Source organism: Lolium perenne, chromosome 7, assembly GCF_019359855.2.
Source record: "Lolium perenne isolate Kyuss_39 chromosome 7, Kyuss_2.0, whole genome shotgun sequence".
NCBI classification, from domain to species: Eukaryota; Viridiplantae; Streptophyta; class Magnoliopsida; order Poales; family Poaceae; genus Lolium; species Lolium perenne.
In genome coordinates, this window is record NC_067250.2 from 65914755 (window position 1) to 65937661 (window position 22907).

The 22907-nt window shown below is 49.9% G+C and overlaps 1 protein-coding gene across 1 annotated transcript; it reads left to right on the forward strand.

Annotated features, from left to right (window-relative positions):
• The first annotated feature begins 10352 nt into the window (after positions 1-10352).
• On the forward strand, positions 10353-11500 carry LOC127317231 (fasciclin-like arabinogalactan protein 1). The gene has a single exon (XM_051347755.2). It carries the CDS (start codon positions 10416-10418, stop codon positions 11370-11372), a length of 957 nt encoding a protein of 318 aa, XP_051203715.1. The 5' UTR covers positions 10353-10415; the 3' UTR covers positions 11373-11500.
• Positions 11501-22907: the final 11407 nt, after the last annotated feature.

The following is a 22907-nucleotide window of genomic DNA, read 5'->3' on the forward strand; positions in this document are numbered from 1 at the left end:
CTGTTTTGACAGATTCTGCCTTTTATTTCGCATTGCTTCTTTTGCTATGTTGGATGGATTTCTTTGTTCCATTAACTTTCAGAAGCTTTGTGCAATGTCCAGAAGTGTTAAGAATGATTGTGTCACCTCTGAACATGTGAATTTTTGATTATGCACTAACCCTCTAATGAGTTGTTTTGAGTTTGGTGTGGAGGAAGTTTTCAAGGGTCAAGAGAGGAGGATGATATACTACGATCAAGAAGGGTGAAAAGTCTAAGCTTGGGGATGCCCCGGTGGTTCATCCCTGCATATTTCAAGAAGACTCAAGCATCTAAGCTTGGGGATGCCCAAGGCATCCCCTTCTTCATCGACAAATTATCAGGTTCCTTCTCTTGAAACTATATTTTTATTCGGTCACATCTTATGTGCTTTACTTGGAGCGTCTGTTTGCTTTTGTTTTTGTTTTTGTTTGAATAAATGCTTGTGTGGGAGAGAGACACGCTCTGCTGGTTCATATGAACACATGTGTTCTTAGCTTTTAATTTTCATGGCGAAGGTTGAAACTGCTTCGTTAATTGTTATATGGTTGGAAACGGAAAATGCTACATGTGGTAATTGGTATTATGTCTTGAACAATATGATACTTGGCAATTGTTGTGCTCATGTTTAAGCTCTTGCATCATATACTTTGCACCTATTAATGAAGAAATACATAGAGCTTGCTAAAATTTGGTTTGCATAATTGGTCTCTCTAAGGTCTAGATAATTTCTAGTATTGAGCTTGAACAACAAGGAAGACGGTGTAGAGTCTTATAATGTTTACAATATGTCTTTTATGTGAGTTTTGCTGCACAGGTTCATCCTTGTGTTTGTTTCAAATAACCTTGCTAGCCTGAGCCTTGTATCGAGAGGGAATACTTCTCATGCATCCAAAATACTTGAGCCAACCACTATGCCATTTGTGTCCACCATACCTACCTACTACATGGTATTTCTCCGCCATTCCAAAGTAAATTGCTTGAGTGCTACCTTTAAAATTTCTATTCTTCATCTTTGCAATATATAGCTCATGGGACAAATAGCCTAAAAACTATTGTGGTATTGAATATGTACTTATGCACTTTATCTCTTATTAAGTTGCTTGTTGTGCGATAACCATGTTCCTGGGGGCGCCATCAACTACTCTTTGTTGAATATCATGTGAGTTGCTATGCATTTCCGTCTTGTCTGAAGTAAGGGAGATTTACCGCTAGAATGGTTAGAGCATGCATAATGTTAGAGAAGAACATTGGGCCGCTAACTAAAGCCATGATCCATGGTGGAAGTTTCAGTTTTGGACAAATATCCTCAATCTCATATGAGAAAATTAATAATTGTTGAATGCTTATGCATAAAAGAGGAGTCCATTATCTGTTGTCTATGTTGTCCCGGTATGGATGTCTAAGTTGAGGATAATCAATAGCGAGAAATCCAATGCGAGCTTTCTCCTTAGACCTTTGTACAGGCGGCATAGAGGTACCCCTTTGTGACACTTGGTTAAAACATATGCATTGCGATGATAATCCAGGTAATCCGAGCTAATTAGGACAAGGTGCGGGCACTATTAGTATACTATGCATGAGGCTTGCAACTTGTAGGATATAATTTACATAACACATATGCTTTATTACTACCGTTGACAAAATTGTTTCTTGTTTTCAAAACCAAAGCTCTAGCACAAATATAGCAATCAATGCTTCCCTCTGCGAAGGGCCATTCTTTTACTTTTATGTTGAGTCAGTTCACCTATTTCTCTCTATCTCAAGAAGCAAACACTTGTGTGAACTGTGCATTGATTCCTACATACTTGCATATTGCACTTGTTATATTACTTTACATTGACAATATCCATGAGATATACATGTTACAAGTTGAAAGCAACTGTTGAAACTTAATCTTCCTTTATGTTGCTTTAATACCTTTACTTTGAATTATTGCTTTATGAGTTAACTCTTATGCAAGACTTACTGATGCTTGTCTTGAAGTACTATTCATGAAAAGTCTTTGCTGTATGATTCATTTGTTTACTCATGTCATTTACCATTGTTTTGATCACTGCATTCATTACATATGCTTACAATAGTATGATCAAGGTTATGATGGCATGTCACTCCAGAAATTATCTTTGTTATCGTTTACCTGCTCGGGACGAGCAGAAACTAAGCTTGGGGATGCTGATACGTCTCCGACGTATCGATAATTTCTTATGTTCCATGCCACATTATTGATGATATCTACATGTTTTATGCACACTTTATATCGTTTTTATGCGTTTTCCGGAACTAACCTATTGACGAGATGCCGAAGGGCCAGTGGCTGTTTTCTGTTGTTTTTGGTTTCAGAAATCCTAGTAAGGAAATATTCTCGGAATCGGACGAAATCAACACCGAAGATCTTAGAATTCCCGGAAGCTTCCAGAGCACCGAAGAAGGGCCAGAGGGGAGCCAGGGGGCCCACCCCACAGGGCGGCGCGGCCAAGGGGGGCGCGCCCCCCTAGTGTGTGGGCCCCCTGTGGCCCCTCCGACTCCGACTCTTCGCCTATTTAGTTGTCCCTGACCTAAAACCTCGAGCCAGTTCGACGAAACCAGAGAAAACCATCCAGAGCCGCCGCCATCGCGAAACTCCAATTCGGGGGACAGAAGTCTCTGTTCCGGCACGCCGCCGGGACGGGGAATTGCCCCCGGAGTCATCTCCACCGCCGTCTCCACCGCCATCTTCACCGCCATCGCTGTCTCCATGATAAGGAGGGAGTAATTCACCCCCGGGGATGAGGGCTCCGCTGTAGCTATGTGGTTCATCTCTCTCTTTATGTGATCTAGTTGAATATCATCTATGTGCTACTCTAGTGATGTTATCAAAGTACTCTATTCCTCCTGCACGGTGTAATGTCGACAGTGTGTGCATCGTGTAGTACTTGGCGTAGGCTATGATTGTAATCTCTTGTAGATTATGAAGTTAACTATTGCTATCATAGTATTGATGTGATCTATTCCTCCTTTCATAGTGTGACAGTAACAATGTGCATGCTATGCTAGTACTTGGTTTGGTTGTGTCAATCTATCTTGCACTCTAAGGTTATTTAAATATGAACATTGAATATTGTGGAGCTTGTTAACTCCGGCATTGAGGGTTCGTGTAATCCTACACAGTTAGTGGTGTTCATCATCCAACAAGAGGGTGTAGAGTAGTCCTATTATGTGATCATTGTTGAGAGTGTCCACTAGTGAAAGCAGGATCCCTGGGCCTTGCTTCCAAGCATCGAATCTCCGTTTGTCTAATGTTTTGTTGCACGTTTACTCGCTGCCATATTTTATTCAGATTGCTATTACCACTCATATACATCCATATTACTTGCATCTCACTATCTCTTCGCCGAACTAGTGCACCTATATATCTGACAAGTGTATTAGGTGTGTTGGGGACACAAGAGACTTCTTGCTTTGTGGTTGCGGGGTTGCTTGAGAGGGATATCTTTGACCTCTTCCTCCCTGAGATCGATAAACCTTGGGTGATCCACTTAAGGGAAACTTGTTGCTGTTCTACAACCCTCTGCTCTTGGAGGCCCAACACTGTCTACAAGAATAGAAGCTCCCGTAGACATCAGCGTCGTCGACCTTGACGCCGACCCCGACGAGGACGACGATGCCATGCGCCATGGCATCCTGGAGCTTCCGTGTCGGCGCGACACGGAAGGCACCGCCACCGGCGGCGGCATCCCCAGGATGGGGTAGTTGCCGCCCTCGATGTGCGCGAGCACATTCTCGAGGGTGCGGCCCGGCGCTCTCCACCAGCGGCGGTGGCCAACGGCGTTGTTGCGCGCTGGAGGAGGGGGAGGACCATCGTACGCCACGAGTTCCCGTTCGTACCTGCGACGGAAGACTGACCGGCGGCAAGTTTTTACAGCGCGCGGAAGGCGATGCGATGAGGACGACGATCGGCCTTTCTCGCCGACAAGTCGGGACCACCAGGCGCGCGGGAAGTTTCCTCGATGTTGCCTGCGTTTTTTTCCTCCGGATTCCCCGAGCACGCCCCGGAGGACGGGGATGACATGGGCTCGCCGGATGGATGAAAGCCCAAATTCAGGCGAAAACGAGAAACCGGAGGCGCGGCTGAGCCATTTTTCGCCGTTCGGATAGAAAAAAGGGCTGCCGGGGCCCTCGTCGAAAGACTGCTGGAGATGATCTAAGTATTCCTTTTAGCGGAGATGATCTAAGAGCATCTCCAGCCGCGTCCCCCAAAGAGTCCCCCAAACCGAGCCGGATTGAGCATTTGGGGGACGTGTTTCGTTCGTGCCGCGTTTGGGGGACGTCGCTCCCCAGTCGCGTCCCCCAAACAAAATTTCGGAAATTTTAAACTTAATGAGATTCGATTAAGATTCGTCCAAACTTACATAGATTCGAACGAAATTTGACTAAATTTAAACTAAACCTAATCTAGAACCACTTGCGGCGGCCGGAGGCGTCGTAGTACTGCTGGAAGTTGTACATCTCGTCGGTGACGACCTCCTGCTTGACGCGCTCGTCAACGGGCTCGTCCTTCACCACGCCGCTTGGTCCTGCCTCGCCGTCGTTGGTGAGGTCCACCAGCGGCTTGCCGGAGTCGCGGATGGACAAGGCGATCGCCGCGTCGAGGTCGCCCCTCCAGGCGTCCTTGTCGTTCATGGACGCCAAGAACGCCCCCCGCAGACCTGGGCAGTCCTCGGGGTCGTCGCTGCTGGCGATGAGCCGCTGCTGCCACTCGTACTCCGCCAGCAGCGCCGCCTGCGACGCTTCCTCCGGCTCCTCCTTCACCTCCGGCTTTGGGATGAGGAGGGCGCCGCCGCGCCTCCCTTGCTGCCGCCCGCTGCCGCTGCCGCCACGCCTCGTGTTGACGGGCGTCGCCGGCTCCTCCTTCACCTCCCGTTTGGGGACGGTGTACGGCGCCGACCGGTAAGACGAGGACGGCGTCGATCGCGTCGGTCCTGAGGAAGAAGAGTGCGAGGAGGACGAGTACGTCGTCCTCCTCGGCTGCCATTGAGGAGACGGCGGCGGTGACGACGGCATCTCCAGCCTTGGAGCGCCGTTGCGGATGCCGCGGATGACGTTCCCGAGGGTGCGCCCCGGAACGCCCCAGAACAGGGCGCGGCCTTCCTTGTTCCAGCTATTGGGGCCGCCGACGAGCCCGTCGTTGCTGTGCATATCGACGTCGTACTTCGCCTGGAAGTACGACGTCCACCAGGCGTCGTTGTTGTTGGCCACCCACGTCGGATCCAACCGCTCCTCGGCGGTGAGTTAAGCCCGACGGGCCTTGATGGCATCCCTCCATTGGTCCGTGCGCGGCTTCGGCGGCGGCGGAATGCCAATGCCGTTCACGGCCATCTTCCAGCCGCCGCTGCTTGGCAGCCGCATGTCCGGCGGGACTGGATAGCGGGCGTTGTACAACGCCCACGCCTCCGCCACGGTGAGGCTGCCGCGGCCGAAGCCGTTCGCCACGGCGATCTTGCGGGAGGACGAGCTCGACATTTTTGGAGCGGCGAGGAGAAGATCTGGGAGAGGGGAGGCGGCGGCGACGAGATGGTTTGTGAGCAGTGAGAACTGCAGGGCGTCTTTAAACAGTGGCGGCAGCGGGTGGTTGCACGCAATAACGCCGGCGCGGACGGCCACGCGGCCATGCACGACGAGACGCGTCCCTGCGTCGCCTGGGAAAACAGGGACGCCATTAACATCGCTTGACCAAAGGTAGGCGACGGGGTTTTAGGCTTCCGAGCCGCTGACGCGTCGGGCCCGCGTCGGTTCGCCTCGCTTTTCGTTGTGTCCGGCGTGCCCGGAGCGTCCCCTATGGGACGGGGACGGGCTCGGGGCGCCGGACACCGTATGAGGGCGCGCCGGACAAAAATAGGCTTTGGGGGACGCGGCTAGAACGGTTTTTTGGTCCGGCGCGCTCCAAATCCCTGTGGGGGACGCTTTGGGGATGCGGCTGGAGATGCTCTAAGCATTCCTTTTAGTGGGAGTCCATTTGGCTGGGCTTGTGTATGAGGAAAGACAGAGTTTAACTGTTGCCCATTCGAAGCAAAAGCTCGCGCTACAAAGGATCGTACGGATGTCGGATAGTTATTGCCGTGTGTATAGCAGCACTCAAAGTGAACGGAGGGAGTACTAGACAGTGTTATAGCTGGCTATACACATATGAAAAAAAAAATTGAATAGGTGATGACTGATGAGGGCAACCATTAATGTTGCCAAGCTATAATAGCTTAATTGGTAGTAAGATACAAATGGTGGCCTTTTCTATATACCCAGCTTACGGACCAACCGCTCGCCATCTTCTCATATATCGAGCTTTCATTTTTCGATCGTTAATTTTCTCTGCTGTCAAAGAGGCACAAGGATACGACGATTGTGCATCTGACTCTAGAAGTGTTGCCGCTGGGAGAGGTGCCTCCAATACGATTGCAACAAGTGACAGCGCCTTCAATAGATATTATGTGATGTTGCTACATATCCTATTGGAAACGCGGCTAGAGATTTTTATGGTTTGTGAGATGCATGCTAATGTTCTTGCATGCAACCAAACATTTTTTTTTTTTACCCACAAGATTGGTTCGGCGGGGTGTGGCCAACCAAACACGCTCATAGGCACCTAAAACAGAGATGGTGCACAGTCGCCAAATGAGGAGGCGCCCAGCTAAGTTAAGGACGAGCGAGTGAACCACAACTAGCATGTTGCACCGGCAGCCTCGTAGGTGGGGTAGGGTCCTTCCAAAAGAGAAGAGGAAGTACTACACATTGCAAGTCCTAATGGAGGTCGTGTGTACATATGTTACTAGACAGTCTTGCATGCACCATCCAACCTTTTGGCTTTTGCAGCTGAGTCGTGTACATCTCTGGAACAATGTGAACATGTGGAGGCAAATATTCATGTGACCATGCTGCAACTGGTAAAATACAAATGGTAGCAGGGGAGAGTTGATAATGGCACGGCACAGATTTGGCGTACAAACAAAGCTAATCAACGTCTCGCCAGCCATCCATGCATCAAAGACATCCGCTCAGATTTCCAGCTGGTTTATGTACTTTCATTCTGTCAAAGAGGCAAAAATGTAACATAAATAGGATCAATTTACTGATGCATTGAACATATGCATGTTCATATTCTGCTGCATGCACTCCCCTGTCTCGCACGCCTCGATATGCTTTAACATATAGCATACATCGATTGATCTTGATTCCTCCAACCCTATATGAATTTAAAGCGGACTCATCGAATAGCTCATAGCATCTACTTAAAAATAAGATCTTAGACTATTTGGATTTGGTAAACCTGCTAAATATATGAGGTGTAAATTCCATATAATCAACCCACGAAGATTGAGCAATTTTGGTTGGACTCAATGAATAGTTCGGGATAAGAACTAAATTAGTTCTCAGTCCAGCTCTACACCATCATATTTGCATCGTGAACCGTGCAGTTGAGTTGCAAATTGGTTGCAAGCAGGGTTGTAACTGAAAATTTTCGGTTGCAAGTGAGGTTGTAACTAGAAAAATATCTCAAGACCGTTAGATTTGCTTTTTGATTTGTGCTAATCATGAGTTGCAACATGGATTGAAATTTAATTCGACAATGTCATCTGACCGAGAACTAAGTTATATTTTGACAATCAATATCATATATATTTCGCCACGGGGAATTCTAGGGTGCACACTGGATCCCCTCCTGGCAGGGGAAAACGCGTGTTGCCATTTGGTTGCGCGTGCGGGGGGTTGATGGTTCCGCTGCTGCCCAATCGGCAACTGTCCCAAGGAAAGTGTACAAACAAAGCGTTGTGATTCCATAGTTCTTCACAGAAAACCGTGTTTTTTTTTTGACAAAATCAGAGTAAATATCAATTCTACAAATTTAAACGTAGATTTAAAAATTAGAAATAATCCGAACAAAGATCATTGATGAATGCACACATATCTTGTACTCCCTCCGTCCAGAATTAACTTACGCGACCAGAATACAACAAAGTTTTTTGAAGAAAAAAAAACTACGTAACACATTTAGAACCTTTCAAATTAGAATTGCAAATTTGAAAATCAAACTCAAATCTTCTTGTCTCTGTCTCCGTCGTCGCCGCCGTCCGCCGCTCACCCGCAATCCGATGCCGCTTAGCTCGTCGGAGGAGGAGCGATCACGATCCATGCTCGCCAGCCGCCATCTTCTTGTGCTTCGTATCAAGAACTTGAATGTTGTCTTCACGGCCATTTCAGCATTCAGAACTAGTAAAACATAAGTCGAAGAGGTTTTTAGCGTTGGTTTAATTGCAACACCAAGCAACCTAAGCAGCAACCTAAACAGAAATACAACATGTGCTACATTTGTGCTTGTATGGACAAATTCATTTGTGTGCTTATTAATGAAATAAACCAATGAATTGAGAATGACTAAATTCAGTTTCAATGAATTGAGTGTACTGACAGTACACATGTCAGAGCAGCCCAACTGACTTTGAAACAAGTAAATATTATAGACTAATTAAAGTATTAGGGTATATGCACCTTGCATTTTCTGTAAACCCATGGTTGCATCAGCTCAGTACAAATGGATACCTATACTGGAATCTTGATCTGCATAACAAAACTGTGACCAACTACTAAATTTACCAGGCAGCAAGTGGGCACCCCCAGCTCAAAAATCCACTCGGCTCAAGTAGTATTGTACTACAAAAGTAATTCACCAGTAAATGGATACCATTTGTTCGAAAGATATTAATTCAGCCAGAAAATAAAGGGTTGCATGCTCTGCCATGTAACAAAATGCAAAATCCAGATGCAGAACTGTGGCATAGTACCTGCCGACCTACTATTGACATGAAACACATCCAACTCAACCAGAGTGAAACCAGAGTTCAAAGTTGATACGAAGTCCATATTATTATCATCCGAATTCTTCCTCCAACCAACTGCACTCAATGTCATCTCTTAGAAATCATTCTAGCACACTAAAACAAAGGTTGCTTCAGTAAGCAGGCATTATAGCGATCTTATCCATATGCACAGATTCATACTTCTATGGATGTTTCCCAAAGAAATGTAGGCACGGTTACCATTTTCAAACAGATGATGAGATAGACAGATAAAGCACAATACAACAAGAATACACTCTAAGCTCTTGCCAAATAAATCTCAACTCGGAAATCACTACACCAAAGGGAGGGATTCAACAGATCTGCTATGAACATGAATAAAACTGAAGGGTAAAAGAAGAGACGGAATGGCATCGGTCGGGGGCGGGGGAGCATAGAGAACTAAGTTATATTTTGACAATCAATATCATATATATTTAAAGTAGAAAATAATACCTGGCAGAGATACACAAGCTGTCACCAATGATTACAAAATAGATTTTAAAAGAAACAAGCAAATCTTTCAAGTTTTCAAACTATTTCTTTATTCATAACATAATCTTGTACTTTTCTGAAGGCAGCCTAACATACATACCAAAGCATAAAGGTTATTTCATAATTTTACTTTGAGCCGCAATGTCAAGACTACGTGCACGCGCTCAACAATTAAATTTTTCAATCAACATCGGCAAAATTACATCTTGGTTGACGTCGCTGGAATCCAAGGGTAGGAATCAACATTGTCCAAGACATAGTAGCTCAGAAAAATATTATGAGCATAATCCTCATTGCGACAATCATGAGAAAAGATCCAAAATTGATATAGAAAACCAAGATCTAAAGACCTATAGCTAGAAAATTGTGATATTCCAACACCACTATTGACTCCAGGAAGGAGATCTCGTGGTCGAACGAAGAGTCGAAGATCACTTACTGAAGATGATGCCATCTTTATTGAGGTGGATGCCAAAACGACGATAACTACAAAATATCTAGAAAAAACTAATTTTATTAAAAACTTCATACATAGACCGGGTTGCCCACCCCTGCCAACGTTGGCAAGGCCTACCGGAGGAGGGGAACCAACCTACGGAGGTGGTGCTATGGTTTGGAGGTGGCCTGTGGAGGGAGAATTAGTCACACCCTTGTTAATTTTATGTATGTCGTGGAATAAAGAGAGAGAAAAATGACGGGGAATTATTAGGATATACTCATATATAAGTTGCCAATTTTCTTTTACCAGTTATTCTTTTTGTAGTTGAGGTGTTAACTCACATTCGCCTGATTGGACCTACATGTCAGTAACATAAACCCAAAGGCAAACTGAAGAACGACTAAAATGGAAACAAATAAATTGGTGCTGGTCTTACATGGAAACATCAAATTACCATAAAGCTGTAAAGATTTCAGGATCTCACACACGGTTTCTTTCATCACTCTGGGTCGACCTCGTCACTAGGATATAAACCCTTCTTCCACCCTAAACCAAATACCCAAACACAAGACAACCCCTTCCCTTCCGGTGAGGGCAATGCCGTTCGCCGGAATGACCGTCCCCAGTTCCATCCTCCTCCTCCTCCTCCTTCTCGGAGCGTCTCCGCCGTGCCACGTCGACGGAGCGCCTGCCCACAGCATCACGGCCATCCTCGCCGGCATCCCGGATTTCACCGACTTCAGCGCCGCCCTGGTCGCCGCGAACCTCACGGGCAACATCGACGAACGCCAGACCATCACCGTCCTGGCCGTCGACAACGCGGCAATGGGGCGGCTGAGAGCGCGGCAACTCAAGCCGGACAACGTCCGGTACGTGCTCTCCCTCCACGTCCTCCTCGACTACTTCGGCGACGCCAAGCTCAAGGCCCTCAACGGCACGCCGCCCACGCAAGAAGCCAGCCTCTTCCAGGCCTCCGGCGCTGCGCCGGGCGCAGCCGGCATAGTGAACATCGCGCCGGTTGCTGCAGCCGGGGACGTGCGCCGCGGGGTGGCCTTCTCCGCGGCGGACGCGGGTGGTCGCGTCGTGTTCTACGAGAAGTCGGTCAAGGAGTCGCCCTACGACATCGCCGTCCTACAGGTGAGCGGCGCCATGGAGTCCCCGGCGGCGGAGGGGAAGGCGCCCGCGTCGTCGCCGACGCCTTCGCCTTCGCCCGCGCCGGTGGCGGCGCCGGTCGTAGCTCCGTCCCCAAAAAATCAGACCGCTCCACCGCCAAAGCCGGCCGTAGCTCCATCACCAAAGAATCAAACCGCGCCACCGCCAAAGCCGACAGGAGCTCCGTCGTCGCCAAAGAACCAAACCGCCCCGCCGCCAAAGACGGCCGGCGAGCCCACGGATCCTCCAACAACGCCGGCGGGTGCGCCAGAAGACGACGACCAGCCTCCTGCGGATGAGAACGACGGGCACAAGAATGACGCCGGCGGGACGGCGGCTCCGTGGAGCGTCGGCGCGGTGCTGGTGGCGGCCATGCCGGCGGTTGTGTTCCTGCTGTGGTGAGCATTTAATTGTTCTTGGAAGGAAGTAGTGCCGCTGTTAGCGCTGGCGCTTGCCCAGATGGAAACAGACAAACATTGGTTGATGTCCCTGATTTGGGCGGAATAATATGATGATTTGCCTTTTTCTAATCACGCCTTCATGCATGGCTGTGTTTTAGTTGCTACTAGTAATTATTTCCTGCCATGAATGCATTGACAAATCTCTTAGCCTCATCATGAATTGAGTTCTTTTTAGCAAGATTTGAGAAATTTTGTAGCTGGCAAATTTCACTTCTTCTAAGACAGGTGCTCTGTCACGTTCGAGCGGCCGATCGCATGTGGTTCATATATCACGCGCCGCGATTATCTGTTTCGGCTTTGTTATTTACCAGTTTAAATTCGCCTCCTCTCCCCCGCTCATCAGTGTCACCTCCTTCTCTCCGCGCGAGACATCGAACCACAGTCTCCTTCATCCCATGGGGGTAGCCTCCTACCATCGATGATAACAAGCGCCGGAGGTGTACCTCGCTCTGGAGGCCCTGTGCAAGTTATTAATTAAAGAGTTGATGGACGGGAAACCTATGCAAACCGCCATGTTTTCACATGTTATAGACATCTTTGAACCACCATCATCATCCCAACATTTAGCCTCATCTAGATTTTGAAGCAGCACTTTTATGCTGGGAGCTCGTATTTTTTTAACACACATGTATAGCAAGAGGTGGTGTTGAGAATCTTTAGTTGGGCCTCCTTTATTTGATAAAGAGGGCTTTATTACTTATAAGATTTTAGCATTATATCCGGCTTCAACATTCCTAGACCAAATACAAAAGCTATTTTTTTAAAAAAAACACTCATTCAAAAGTTGATCGATGGGAAACCTATACAAACCGTCATGTTTTCACATGTTGCATACATCTTTGAACCGCCTGTACGTAATGTCTGCCTCGTCCCAACATTTATTTTTTAGATACCAGGCAACACTGCCCGACTTTAACTTAATAAAGCCACACGGTAACAAGGTTATGATTACACACTGCTGGGCTTTACAGCTTGGCCACCATGAAGTTCAGGAAAACAGATAAAGATAGAGCTAACAAGCCACTAGATCCAGCAAAGATAGCCTGGAGACAAGCACGCCTGGGTAGATTCTCGCACTCCCGGACCCTTCCCGAGCCACGGCCTAGTTCTTCAAACCACCGGCGGCTTGAGCTGCACGTACAGCTCCCTTAGCTCGCGTGCCATCCAGCTTAGCCCCTCCTTTTCTCTTGCCTTGGCCTTTAGGCTCCACAGCTGCAAAAAAATGATAGTTTTGTAAAGAATGTCAGCTGGGTTAGAGATAAGTTTCTTTTCAATCGCAAGCTTGTTGCGCACATTCCATAAAGCCCAAGACTGAGCCAAGAACAACACCCACAGCAACCTCCTAGGATAACCCGAAAAACCCGAGAGGATAGCATGAAACTGAGCAAAATTGGCCGGGCACCAATTGCACCCAAGCAACTGACGCAAGGCCGACCAGGAGAACGAAGCCAGAGAGCAAGCAAAGAAAATGTGACTCGTGTCTTCCGGCGCACCACAGAGCGCACAGAGGCCATTGGACGGGCCATGTCTGGTCAGGATCTGTTGGCCCGTCGGCAGCTTATCGAGCGCCAGCTGCCACGAGAAGATCTTAATCTTGAGAGGGAGCTTGGCTTCCCACATGTCTTTAGCATGGGCAACCGTCGTGCCCCGGGATAGCTGGGCGTACATGGATTTGACTGTATAGGAACCAGAAGGGTCAAGGTGCCAGGTCACTTGGTCATGGTCTGTACTAAGATACACCGAAGCTAGCAACCCCTGCAGCTCCCCCCAAAGGCGCAAACCTTCCTGGTCCAGGGATCTCCGGAAGCGGATATGAAGCTCGTCGTGGTGAAGGGCGTCTGCAACCGAGATGTCAGGGTTATCGCAGATGGCAAAGAGCAGAGGGAATGTATCCATGATGGGGCCCCTCCCGATCCACCAATCCTTCCAGAAATTGGTGCGGATGCCATTCCCAACCGCATGTTTTGCACCAACTTTAAAGAGATGTTTGATTTTATGCAGACTTTTCCAGAAGGGTGAACCGCCGCGGCCTGAGCCCGAGAACAAGTCAGAGGCGTCAACGTATTTGGCACGGATGATTCGAGCCCAGATCGTGTCAACTTCCTGATATAACCTCCAGATCCACTTAAGGAGAAGAGCAAGATTCATTTTCTTGGTGTTAAGCAGGCCTAGACCCCCAACCTCCTTGGGGCGGCAGACCGCCGGCCAGTTCACCAGATGATATTTCCTCTTCGGGCCAGCTCCTTCCCAAAAGAACTTGGACCGATGCGAGTCAAACCTGGCATGGATCCCATCATGCAGAAGAAACAATCCCATCGCAAAGATTGGCAGATTGTCAAGACAGGAGTTGGAGAGGATGAGCCTCCCCCCAGAGGACAGCAGCTTACCCACCCAGGGCTCAATCTTCCCAGCGAGCTTCCTAACCAAGAACAGCCATTGCTCAAGCGTAAGTTTCCTGTCTGAGATTGGCATTCCTAAATAGATAAACGGGAAGCTGCCGAGTTTGCAGTTCAGCTTGTTGGCAATGCTGTGCCTCTCGCTGGTACGCTGTCCCATGACGAACACTTCACTTTTGTGATAGTTTATTTTGAGCCCGGACATATCTTCGAAGCACATCAGGAGAAACTTAAGATTCGCAATATCCTCGTCCGAACCTTGGATGAGGATAAGCGTGTCGTCGGCATATTGCAGGTGGGTGACACCTCCTGGCAGCAAGTGAGAAACTAACCCGTGAATGTGGCCTGCCGACGCCGCGGCAGATAGAATTCCAGAGAGCGCTTCTCCGATAAAATTGAAGAGTAAAGGGGAAAGGGGATCTGCCTGGCGAACCCCTCTCCTATTCCTAAAAAACGGACCCACCTCACCGCTAATGGAGATCGCAGTTTGCCCCCCGGAGACAAGCTGCAAAATCCTGTGGATGTAACCTGCGTCAAAGCCTTTGCAGCGGAGAACTTCCCCCAGGAAGTCCCAGTTTACCCTGTCGTACGCTTTTTCAAAGTCTAGCTTGAGCAGCACCCCGCTGTGCTTCCTCTTCCGGATGTCGTGAATGATTTCCAAGAGAGCGAGAGGGCCATCGAGGATATTTCTTCCCTTAATGAAGGCAGTTTGGTTCGGGGAAATGATTCTGTGGGCGATAGGATCAAGCTTGGAGGCGTACGCCTTGGAGATAATCTTGAAGATAACATTGATCAGGGCAATCGGTCGGTACTGAGAGATTTGTTCCGCCCCCGGAACTTTCGGGATGAGCGACAGAATGCCAAAGTTCAGCCTGGAAATGTCAATGCGCCCCAGCACAAAGTCATTGAGGATGTGCAGGATGCCATGTTTGGTCTGATGCCAGAAGCGCTTGAAGAAAGCCACAGGGAAGCCATCCGGGCCCGGAGCGGTGTCGGTTTTCATCTCTTTGACAATGACTTCGAGTTCCGATTCAGAGAAGGTACGCACCAGTTCCCTATTTTCCCTTTCTGAAACACACGTTTCCTCACCCCAGGAGGAAGGCGCCAGTCCACAAACCCTTGGAGCTGAGGAACCAAGGAGGTCCCTATAGAACTCGTAAACGTGTTTTTGGATCAGCTTAGGTTCCGAAATGATCTCACCGTCAGCGCGCAGCCTAGCAATATTACATTTCCTTCTTCTCCCATTGGCTACCGTATGGAAGTAGGCCGTGTTCGCATCCCCCTGCAACGCCCACCTCACTCTGCCGCGCTGACGCCAATGTTCCTCCTCCATTCTATAGATATGCAGCAGCTGCTCCTCCAGGTGGTATCTCGAGGCCCAGGCGTCCTCGTCAAGGCCTGTGGCGTCGGCCAGCACATCGAGTTCGGCGATCCTGGTCAGCAGTGCGGCTTTCTCAGCCTTAGAGTCCCTACGAAGGTTCTGACTCCAACCCCTAAGCAACTGCCTGAGGCCAGAGGACATGAAGTTCCACCAATCAATGATGTCGCGGCCGCCCACCTTGGTCAACAATCTCTCCCAGGCTTGTTGGAACAAGGGGATAAACTCCTGGCGCTCGAACCAGCTTGTTTCGAAGAAAAATCTGTTGGAGCGCACTGGGAAACCCTCTCCAGTGTCGAAGACAAGCGGCGTATGGTCGGATCCCAGGCTGGTCTCAGCACTCAGGGAACACAAAGGAAAAATCGCTTCGAACGGGGCAGAGACAAACACGCGATCTAGAGCAGAACGGACCGGATTGAGTTGATGGTTAGACCAAGTAAACCGAGCTCCCGTGCGCGGGATCTCCCTCAGAGCCCAGGACGCAATGGAGTTATTGAACAGGTCAATCAGTGGCCAGTTGAGATTGTCATTACTTTTATCCTCAGCAGCTCTAATCAGATTGAAGTCCCCTCCCATGAGGATGGGCAGGGTGCACGAAGTGATCTTGCCCGAAATCTCGTCCAGGAACCCCTGGAACGAGCGTGGTCAGCCGGCCCGTAGATCCCAATCACCTCCAGCTTCTTGTTAGATACCCGATGAAGGACCGAAAAACTAAGGAAGAATTGCCCCTTGTCCATTCTTCCCACTTCGAACAGGCTGTCCCTGACTCCCAGTAGCATGCCCCCCGAGTGGCCGTTAGCTGGAAGCCAAGTCCAGAAGAATTTCTCGCCCACCTCAAGGCTTGAAAGCTCGGCGTCCGTGAAGTCCTGTTTGATGGTTTCTTGCAGGAGAACTAAGTCAATACGATGCAACCTGAGGTATTCCTTAAGCAGGGTTCGCCTCCCCGGACGGCCGAACCCTCGAATGTTCCAGAACAGTGCTCTCATTGGGACACTCTACTCAAAGCCCGTGCTTGGCGGGTGACAGGTCTGTGACCCACTGGCGTTGGCCTGCGAGCAGCTCGACGCTTAGAGACAGTAGACTTCTTGGCTTTGCCCGAGCCCGACAGAGGTTCCCCCACTGAACCCTTAGGATAAGGCATGCCGGCGTCCGAGGGTGGCTCCCCCTTGGAGCCAGCCTCTGGACCACCGCACAAAGCATCTGGTTGCGGCTCGGCTTGCGCGGCCTCCCCCTTGGACTTAGCCTCTTCTTCTTCAAGTCTTCGCCTTGCAGCCAGGAGCTCCGCTTGCGCGCGTTCACGCGCCTGGAGAAGAGCCACCGCTTGCGCCGGTGACCCTTCCGTGGATTTGAACAGAATACAGCTATCCTTGGCCACCTTGAGCAGATGGGCCAACGAGGAATCTTGAAAAGCAACAAAGTCAGCTGGGGAGGGGAAAGTACCTGGGGCGGGGGTTGACGATGAGGGGGTAGCCGTGTCGATGGCGCTCTTGGTGAGGTTGTTCTTGTCCGCCGTGGCGCGAATGGCCCGCTCCAGGACCGGTCCCTCAGAAGCACCTTTGGAACGCGCACTTTTGCGCACCGCCTCCGCCGGGGAAGCCTTGGAACGGGGGGCACGAGCCACCGGCGCCCCGAGAGCCGGAATGGGAGCGTCCAGGAGGAGAAGCTGCCCCTCCGCAGGGTTGGCGTCGCTGATGGCCGGGGCCTGGTGGAGGGCCAAGACCTGGGGAGGAGAGGAAATCTCAGCAGCAGCCGCCTCCAACATGAGCTTCCGTGAAGGGCGGTCGTGGTTCAGTTTGCTCCTCTGTTCGCTGTTGCGCAAGTATTCCTGGTCCGAGGCACCCTGCGACGGACTGGACCACCCCACCTCCTCACGCTCCTCCAAGGACAGGTTCAAAGCTTTGCCAGGGGTAGGCGAGACGCGGCCAACCGGGGTAGGGTCTTCAGAGAGTTCCTCACAGATGGAATCGATGCTGAGGTCGCCGGCAGGAGGGGAACCCACTGCGGAGGTTGGCGGGAGAGCAGACTTGATGATTTGTGCCACCAGCGGGAAAATGTTGCCTGTGGGGGTCAAGTTGGACCCGTACTGACTGCGGGCCGAGGCTGGGATCTGGAGGTTGGGATCCGAGGCGTTGAGCGGTAGGCAGGCCGACGGCGAGGCAGGGGAGGAACCCAAAGGCACAGACTTACGGGGGCCCCCGCCCCCACCTGGGGCAGACGCCGAGCCGCGGGTATCCTTGTGTACGTGTTTACCCCTGCGCCCGTCCCAGCGTTCCTCGTCGGTCTCCTCCAAGTCCTCATCCTTGTCTTCAGTTCCATCTCCAGGGGGAAATTTCGGCAAGTCATGTGGCGGAGAGTCTTGCACTGCTTGGTCTTCTCGAATGACTTGTATGCGATAACCTTGCATGTTGACGAAGAGGGTAATGTGGTCGGGCAGCAGCTCCCCTTTGCGGCAGCCGAAGGACATGCGGACCGGCGCATCTGGGTGCGCCAGCGAGGCCACGTCCACCCCGATAGGGCGTCCCACCTCACGCGTAGCGAGGAGGAGGCGGTCGGCATGGCGGAATGGAGGAGGCACGCCCAGTAGCTTGACCCATACTTCCTCCAGGGACTCAGCAGCGAGAGGATCGCCGAGCGGCACCGTGACAATGGCCTTAAGCTTTGTACAAGGCAAGGTAAGGCCGCCCCCACGGATAGCGATACGCAAGCTCTCCTTCGACGGGAACACCACAGCAAAGTCCGTAGGGCCAAGCTGGCGAACCTGCCAGTCCCAATTCTCATCCACCAGGTCCTTAAACTCATCCTCCACCTGTTCCACGGAAAGCTGCCCTCCCCCAAGGATCACTGTCGCTGAGTTGGAGATAGGCTTCTGGAGCTCTTCATCTGGCACTTCAAGGCAGCAAAAGCCTGGGCGACCACCACTGTAGCCGGCCCAGAAGGGGGCCAGCGCCTTAGAGACCGCAGCGCACATGGCGGAGAGATGGCCCACCTTCTTGCAGTTGACACAGAACGCTTCATCGACGCAGGCGGCCTGAACGTGTCCTTGCTTGCCACAATTGTAACAAGTGATGTGAGCCGCGTCTTGGTTGGGCGCCCCAGACCCCCCCGGGCCAGAGGCCTGCCCCGAGAGAGGAGCCTCCCCAGGCGTCCCTTGCGGCTGCCGCGGCTGCCTTCTGCCCGCGTTACGTCCAGAGTCGCGCCCACGAGGTGGCGGCGGCGGAGGAGGAGGTGCACGCGACTCCTGTCGTGGCCGTTCCCCCTCGGAACGCCAGGACGAGGAACTCGCACGCTCCGCCTCGCGGTCGCGCAGACGCTGTTGACGGCGATGTTCTTCCTGCTCCCTGTCCAGGCGTTGGCGTAGATCTTGATCGCGGGAGCGGGAGTAGCCCTTGTTGAACTCCTCAAAGGGGTGCTTGCCATGCGAGTTCCTATCCCTCTCCATGGCCACGAGAAGAGGAACACGAGCGCCGGAGACGGGATCGAGGTGGGAGGACAAGATCTTGGCGGCGGCGCGGTTGCGACGAACGTCAGAAGAGGAAGCGGGGAAACCAAGTGACGGATCTAGGGTAAGAGGAGGAAGCCAAATCCACTTAAGTACCGGCGGCTGAGGGGTAAAACCGTCCCACCTGGGAACCCTAGAGCCTCCCAACCGGTCATCCTCCGAAGGGGCGACGTGGCGCGCATCCAACGGGTCCGACCCAGGGGCACCCAGTGGAAAAGGTCCCAACGCACCCAGGACCGGGCCGGACCCAACGGCCGCACCCCGAACAGGCCGCAACTGGGCCGCGTTGGCCCCAGCCACGGAATGGGCCAGCCCAGCAGGCCCCGCAGCACCCAGCGTCAGCTCCGCGGAAGCTGAGGCAAACCCTAGCGGCGGCGGCGTCCCTCTCGCCTCCGGCCGCCCTGGGGCCTGCGGCAGCTCCAGCACCAGCGCGCCGATGCGGATCTGGCCATCCCCGGAGGACCTCAGATCAGCAACGGCGAAGTCCCTTCCCCGGGGTGCCTGACCAGGCAGCGGCGGGAAGTGAGACGGAGACTCCAGCGGCGGGGGCGGCGCCGGCGAGAGGCTCCTCTCCCGCGAGGAGCCACGGGCGGGCCCCAGCGTCGCGCCAACCACCAGATCTTGCCGGAACCTCCCGCGGTTCGCCGGCGAGTGGGGCAGCGGCCACGACGCCAAAACCTCAAGATCCCCGGACTCGACCTCCGAGAACTCCGAGATCGCTACCTCCGAGCCCTCGGCCTCGGCGACGACGGTGGCGAGGGGGGAGAAACGGTTCCCCTTGCGCGTCGGGGAAGCACGCATCACCCGACGACCCCCAGGGCGGCGGGCAGCGCGGCGGCGGCGGCGCTCCGGGAGGGCGAGCTCCCAGTCGCCCCCGGAGTCGCCAGAGCAGAAGCGTTGAGTCAGACACATCAGTCGTCCCAACATTTATCCTCATCTAGATTTCGAAAGAACACTTTTATGCAGCGAGCTTGTATTTTTTGAACACACATGTATTGATGTATAGAAGAGGTCGTGGTGTAAAATTTTAGTTGGACCAGCTTTTTTCGATAAAGCACACGTTATTACTTAAAAGATTTAGCCATTACATTCGGCATCTCAGCATCCATGGACCAAACACAAAAAGTAAAGTAAAAAAAAACGGCTCAATACAACTAATCATCTCATTAGAGCAAGCTTTCACACATGGTTGAAATGGACTATCGCACACGATAAACCTTTCCATTACTAAGAACAGGCGATGGGGCCTCTGATACGTCTCAAACGTATCTATAATTTGTTATGTTCCATGCTACTTTATTGATGATACTCATATGTTTTATACACACTTTATGTCATATTTATGCATTTTCCGGCACTAACCTATTGACAAGATGCCGAAGAGCCAGTTGCTGTTTTCTGCTGTTTTTGGTTTCAGAAATCCTACAAAGGAAATATTCTCGGAATTGGACGAAATCAACGCCCAGGGGCTTACTTTTCCACGAAGCTTCCAGAAGACCGAGAGGGATACGAAGTGGGGCCACGAGGTGGCGACACAGCAAGGCGGCGCGGCCAAGGAGGGGCCTGCGCCGCCCTAGTGTGTGGGCCCCTCGTGACGCCCCTAAACCTACCCTTCCGCCTATAAGAAGCCTTCGTCGCGAATACCCCAGTACCGAGAGCCACGATACGGAAAACCTTCCAGAGACGCCGCCGCCGCCAATCCCATCTCGGGGGATTCAGGAGATCGCCTCCGGCACCCTGCCGGAGAGGGGAATCGTCGCCCGGAGGACTCTTCATCGCCATGATCGCCTCCGGATTGATGTGTGAGTAGTTCACCCCTGTGGACTATGGGTCCATAGCAGTAGCTAGATGGTCGTCTTCTCTTCATTGTGCTATCATTGTTGGATCTTGTGAGCTGCCTAACATGATCAAGATCATCTATTTGTAATGCTACATGTTGCGTTTGTTGGGATCCGATGAATAAGGAATACTATGTTATGTTGATCTATCATATATGTGTTGTTTATGATCTTGCATGCTCTCTGTTGCTAGTAGAGGCTCTGGCCAAGTTGATACTTGTAACTCCAAGAGGGAGTATTTATGCTCGATAGTGGGTTCATGCCTCCATTAAATCTGGGATAGTGACAGAAAGTTCTAAGGTTGTGGATGTGTTGTTGCCACTAGGGATAAAACATCAATGCTTTGTCTAAGGATATTTGTGTTGATTACATTACACACCATACTTAATGCAATTGTCTGTTGTTTGCAACTTAATACTGAAAGGGGTGCGGATGCTAACCCGAAGGTGGACGTTTTAGGCATAGATGCATGCTGGATAGCGGTCTATGTACTTTTTCGTAATGCCCAATTGAATTTCACACTACTCATCATGATATGTATGTGCATTGTCATGCCCTCTTTATTTGTCAATTGCCCAACTGTAATTTGTTCACCCAACATGTTATTTATCTTATTGGAGAGACACCACTAGTGAACTGTGGACCCCAGTCCATTCTTTTACATCGAATACAATCTACTGCAATACTTGTTCTTACTGTTCTTTGCAAACATCATCTTCCACACTATACATCTAATCCTTTGTTACAGCAAGCCGGTGAGATTGACAACCTCACTGTTAAGTTGGGGCAAAGTATTTGGATTGTGTTCTGAAGGTTCCACGTTGGCGCCGGAGTCCCTGGTGTTGCGCCGCACTACACTCCGCCACCAACAACCTTCAACGTGCTTCTTGACTCCTACTGGTTCGATAACCTTGGTTTCTTACTGAGGGAAAACTCGCCGCTGTACACATCACACCTTCCTGTACCGTCACAAGCAACGTTTTTTCTGGCGCCGTTGCCGGAGAGATCAAGACACGCTGCAAGGGGAGTCTCCCACTTCCAATCTCTTTACTTTGTTTTTGTCTTGCTTTATTTTATTTAGTGCTTTGTTTGTTCATTATATCAAAACACAAAAAAATTAGTTACTTGTTTTACTTTATTAACTATCTTGTTTGCGTTCCCTATATTAAAAACACAAAAAAAAATTAGTTACTTGCATTTACTTTATCTAGTTTGCTTTTTTTAGTATTGCTAAAATGGGTACTCCTGAAAATACTAAGTTGTGTGACTTCACTAGCATAAATAATAATGATTTCTTATGCACACCTATTGCTCCACCTGCTACTACAGCAGAATTTTTTGAAATTAAACCTGCTTTACTGAATCTTGTTGTGAGAGAGCAATTTTCTGGTGTTAGTTCTGATGATGTTGTTGCCCATCTTAATAATTTTGTTGAACTATGTGAAATGCAAAAGTATAAGGATGTAGATGGTGAAATTATAAAATTAAAATTGTTTCCTTTCTCCTTAAGAGGAAGAGCTAAAGATTGGTTGCTATCTTTGCCTAGAATAATATTTATTCATGGACTAAATGTAAGGATGCTTTCATTGGTAGATATTATCCTCCTGCTAAAATTATATCTTTGAGAAGTAGCATAATGAATTTTAAGCAATTGGATAATGAGCAAGTTGCCCAAGCATGGGAAAGAATGAAATCTTTGGTTAAAAATTGCCCTACCCATGGACTGACTACTTGGATGATCATCCAAACCTTTTATGCAGGATTGAATTTTTATTCGCGGAACCTATTGGATTCAGCTGCTGGAGGTACTTTTATGTCCATCACTCTAGGCGCCGCAACAAAGCTTCTTGATGATATGATGATTAATTACTCTGAATGGCACACGGAAAGAGCTTCACAAGGTAAGAAGGTAAATTCTGTTGAAGAAACCTCCTCCTTGAGTGAAAAGATTGATGCTATTATGTCTATGCTTGTGAATGGTAGATCTAATGTTGATCCTAATAATGTTCCGTTAGCTTCATTGGTTGCCCAAGAAGAACATGTTGATGTGAACTTCATTAAAAATAATAATTTCAACAACAATGCTTATCGGAATAATTCTAGTAACAACTATAGGCCATATCCTTCTAATAATGGTAATGGTTATGGTAATTCTTATGGGAATTATTACAACAATAATAGGAATGTACCCGCTGGTCTTGAAGCCATGCTTAAAGAATTTATTAGTACACAAACTGCTTTTAACAAATCTGTTGAAGAAAAGCTTGGTAAAATTGATATACTTGCTTCTAAAGTTGATAGTCTTGGTGTTGATGTTGATCTTTTAAAATTGAAAGTTATGCCTAATGAAAATAAAGATATTAAG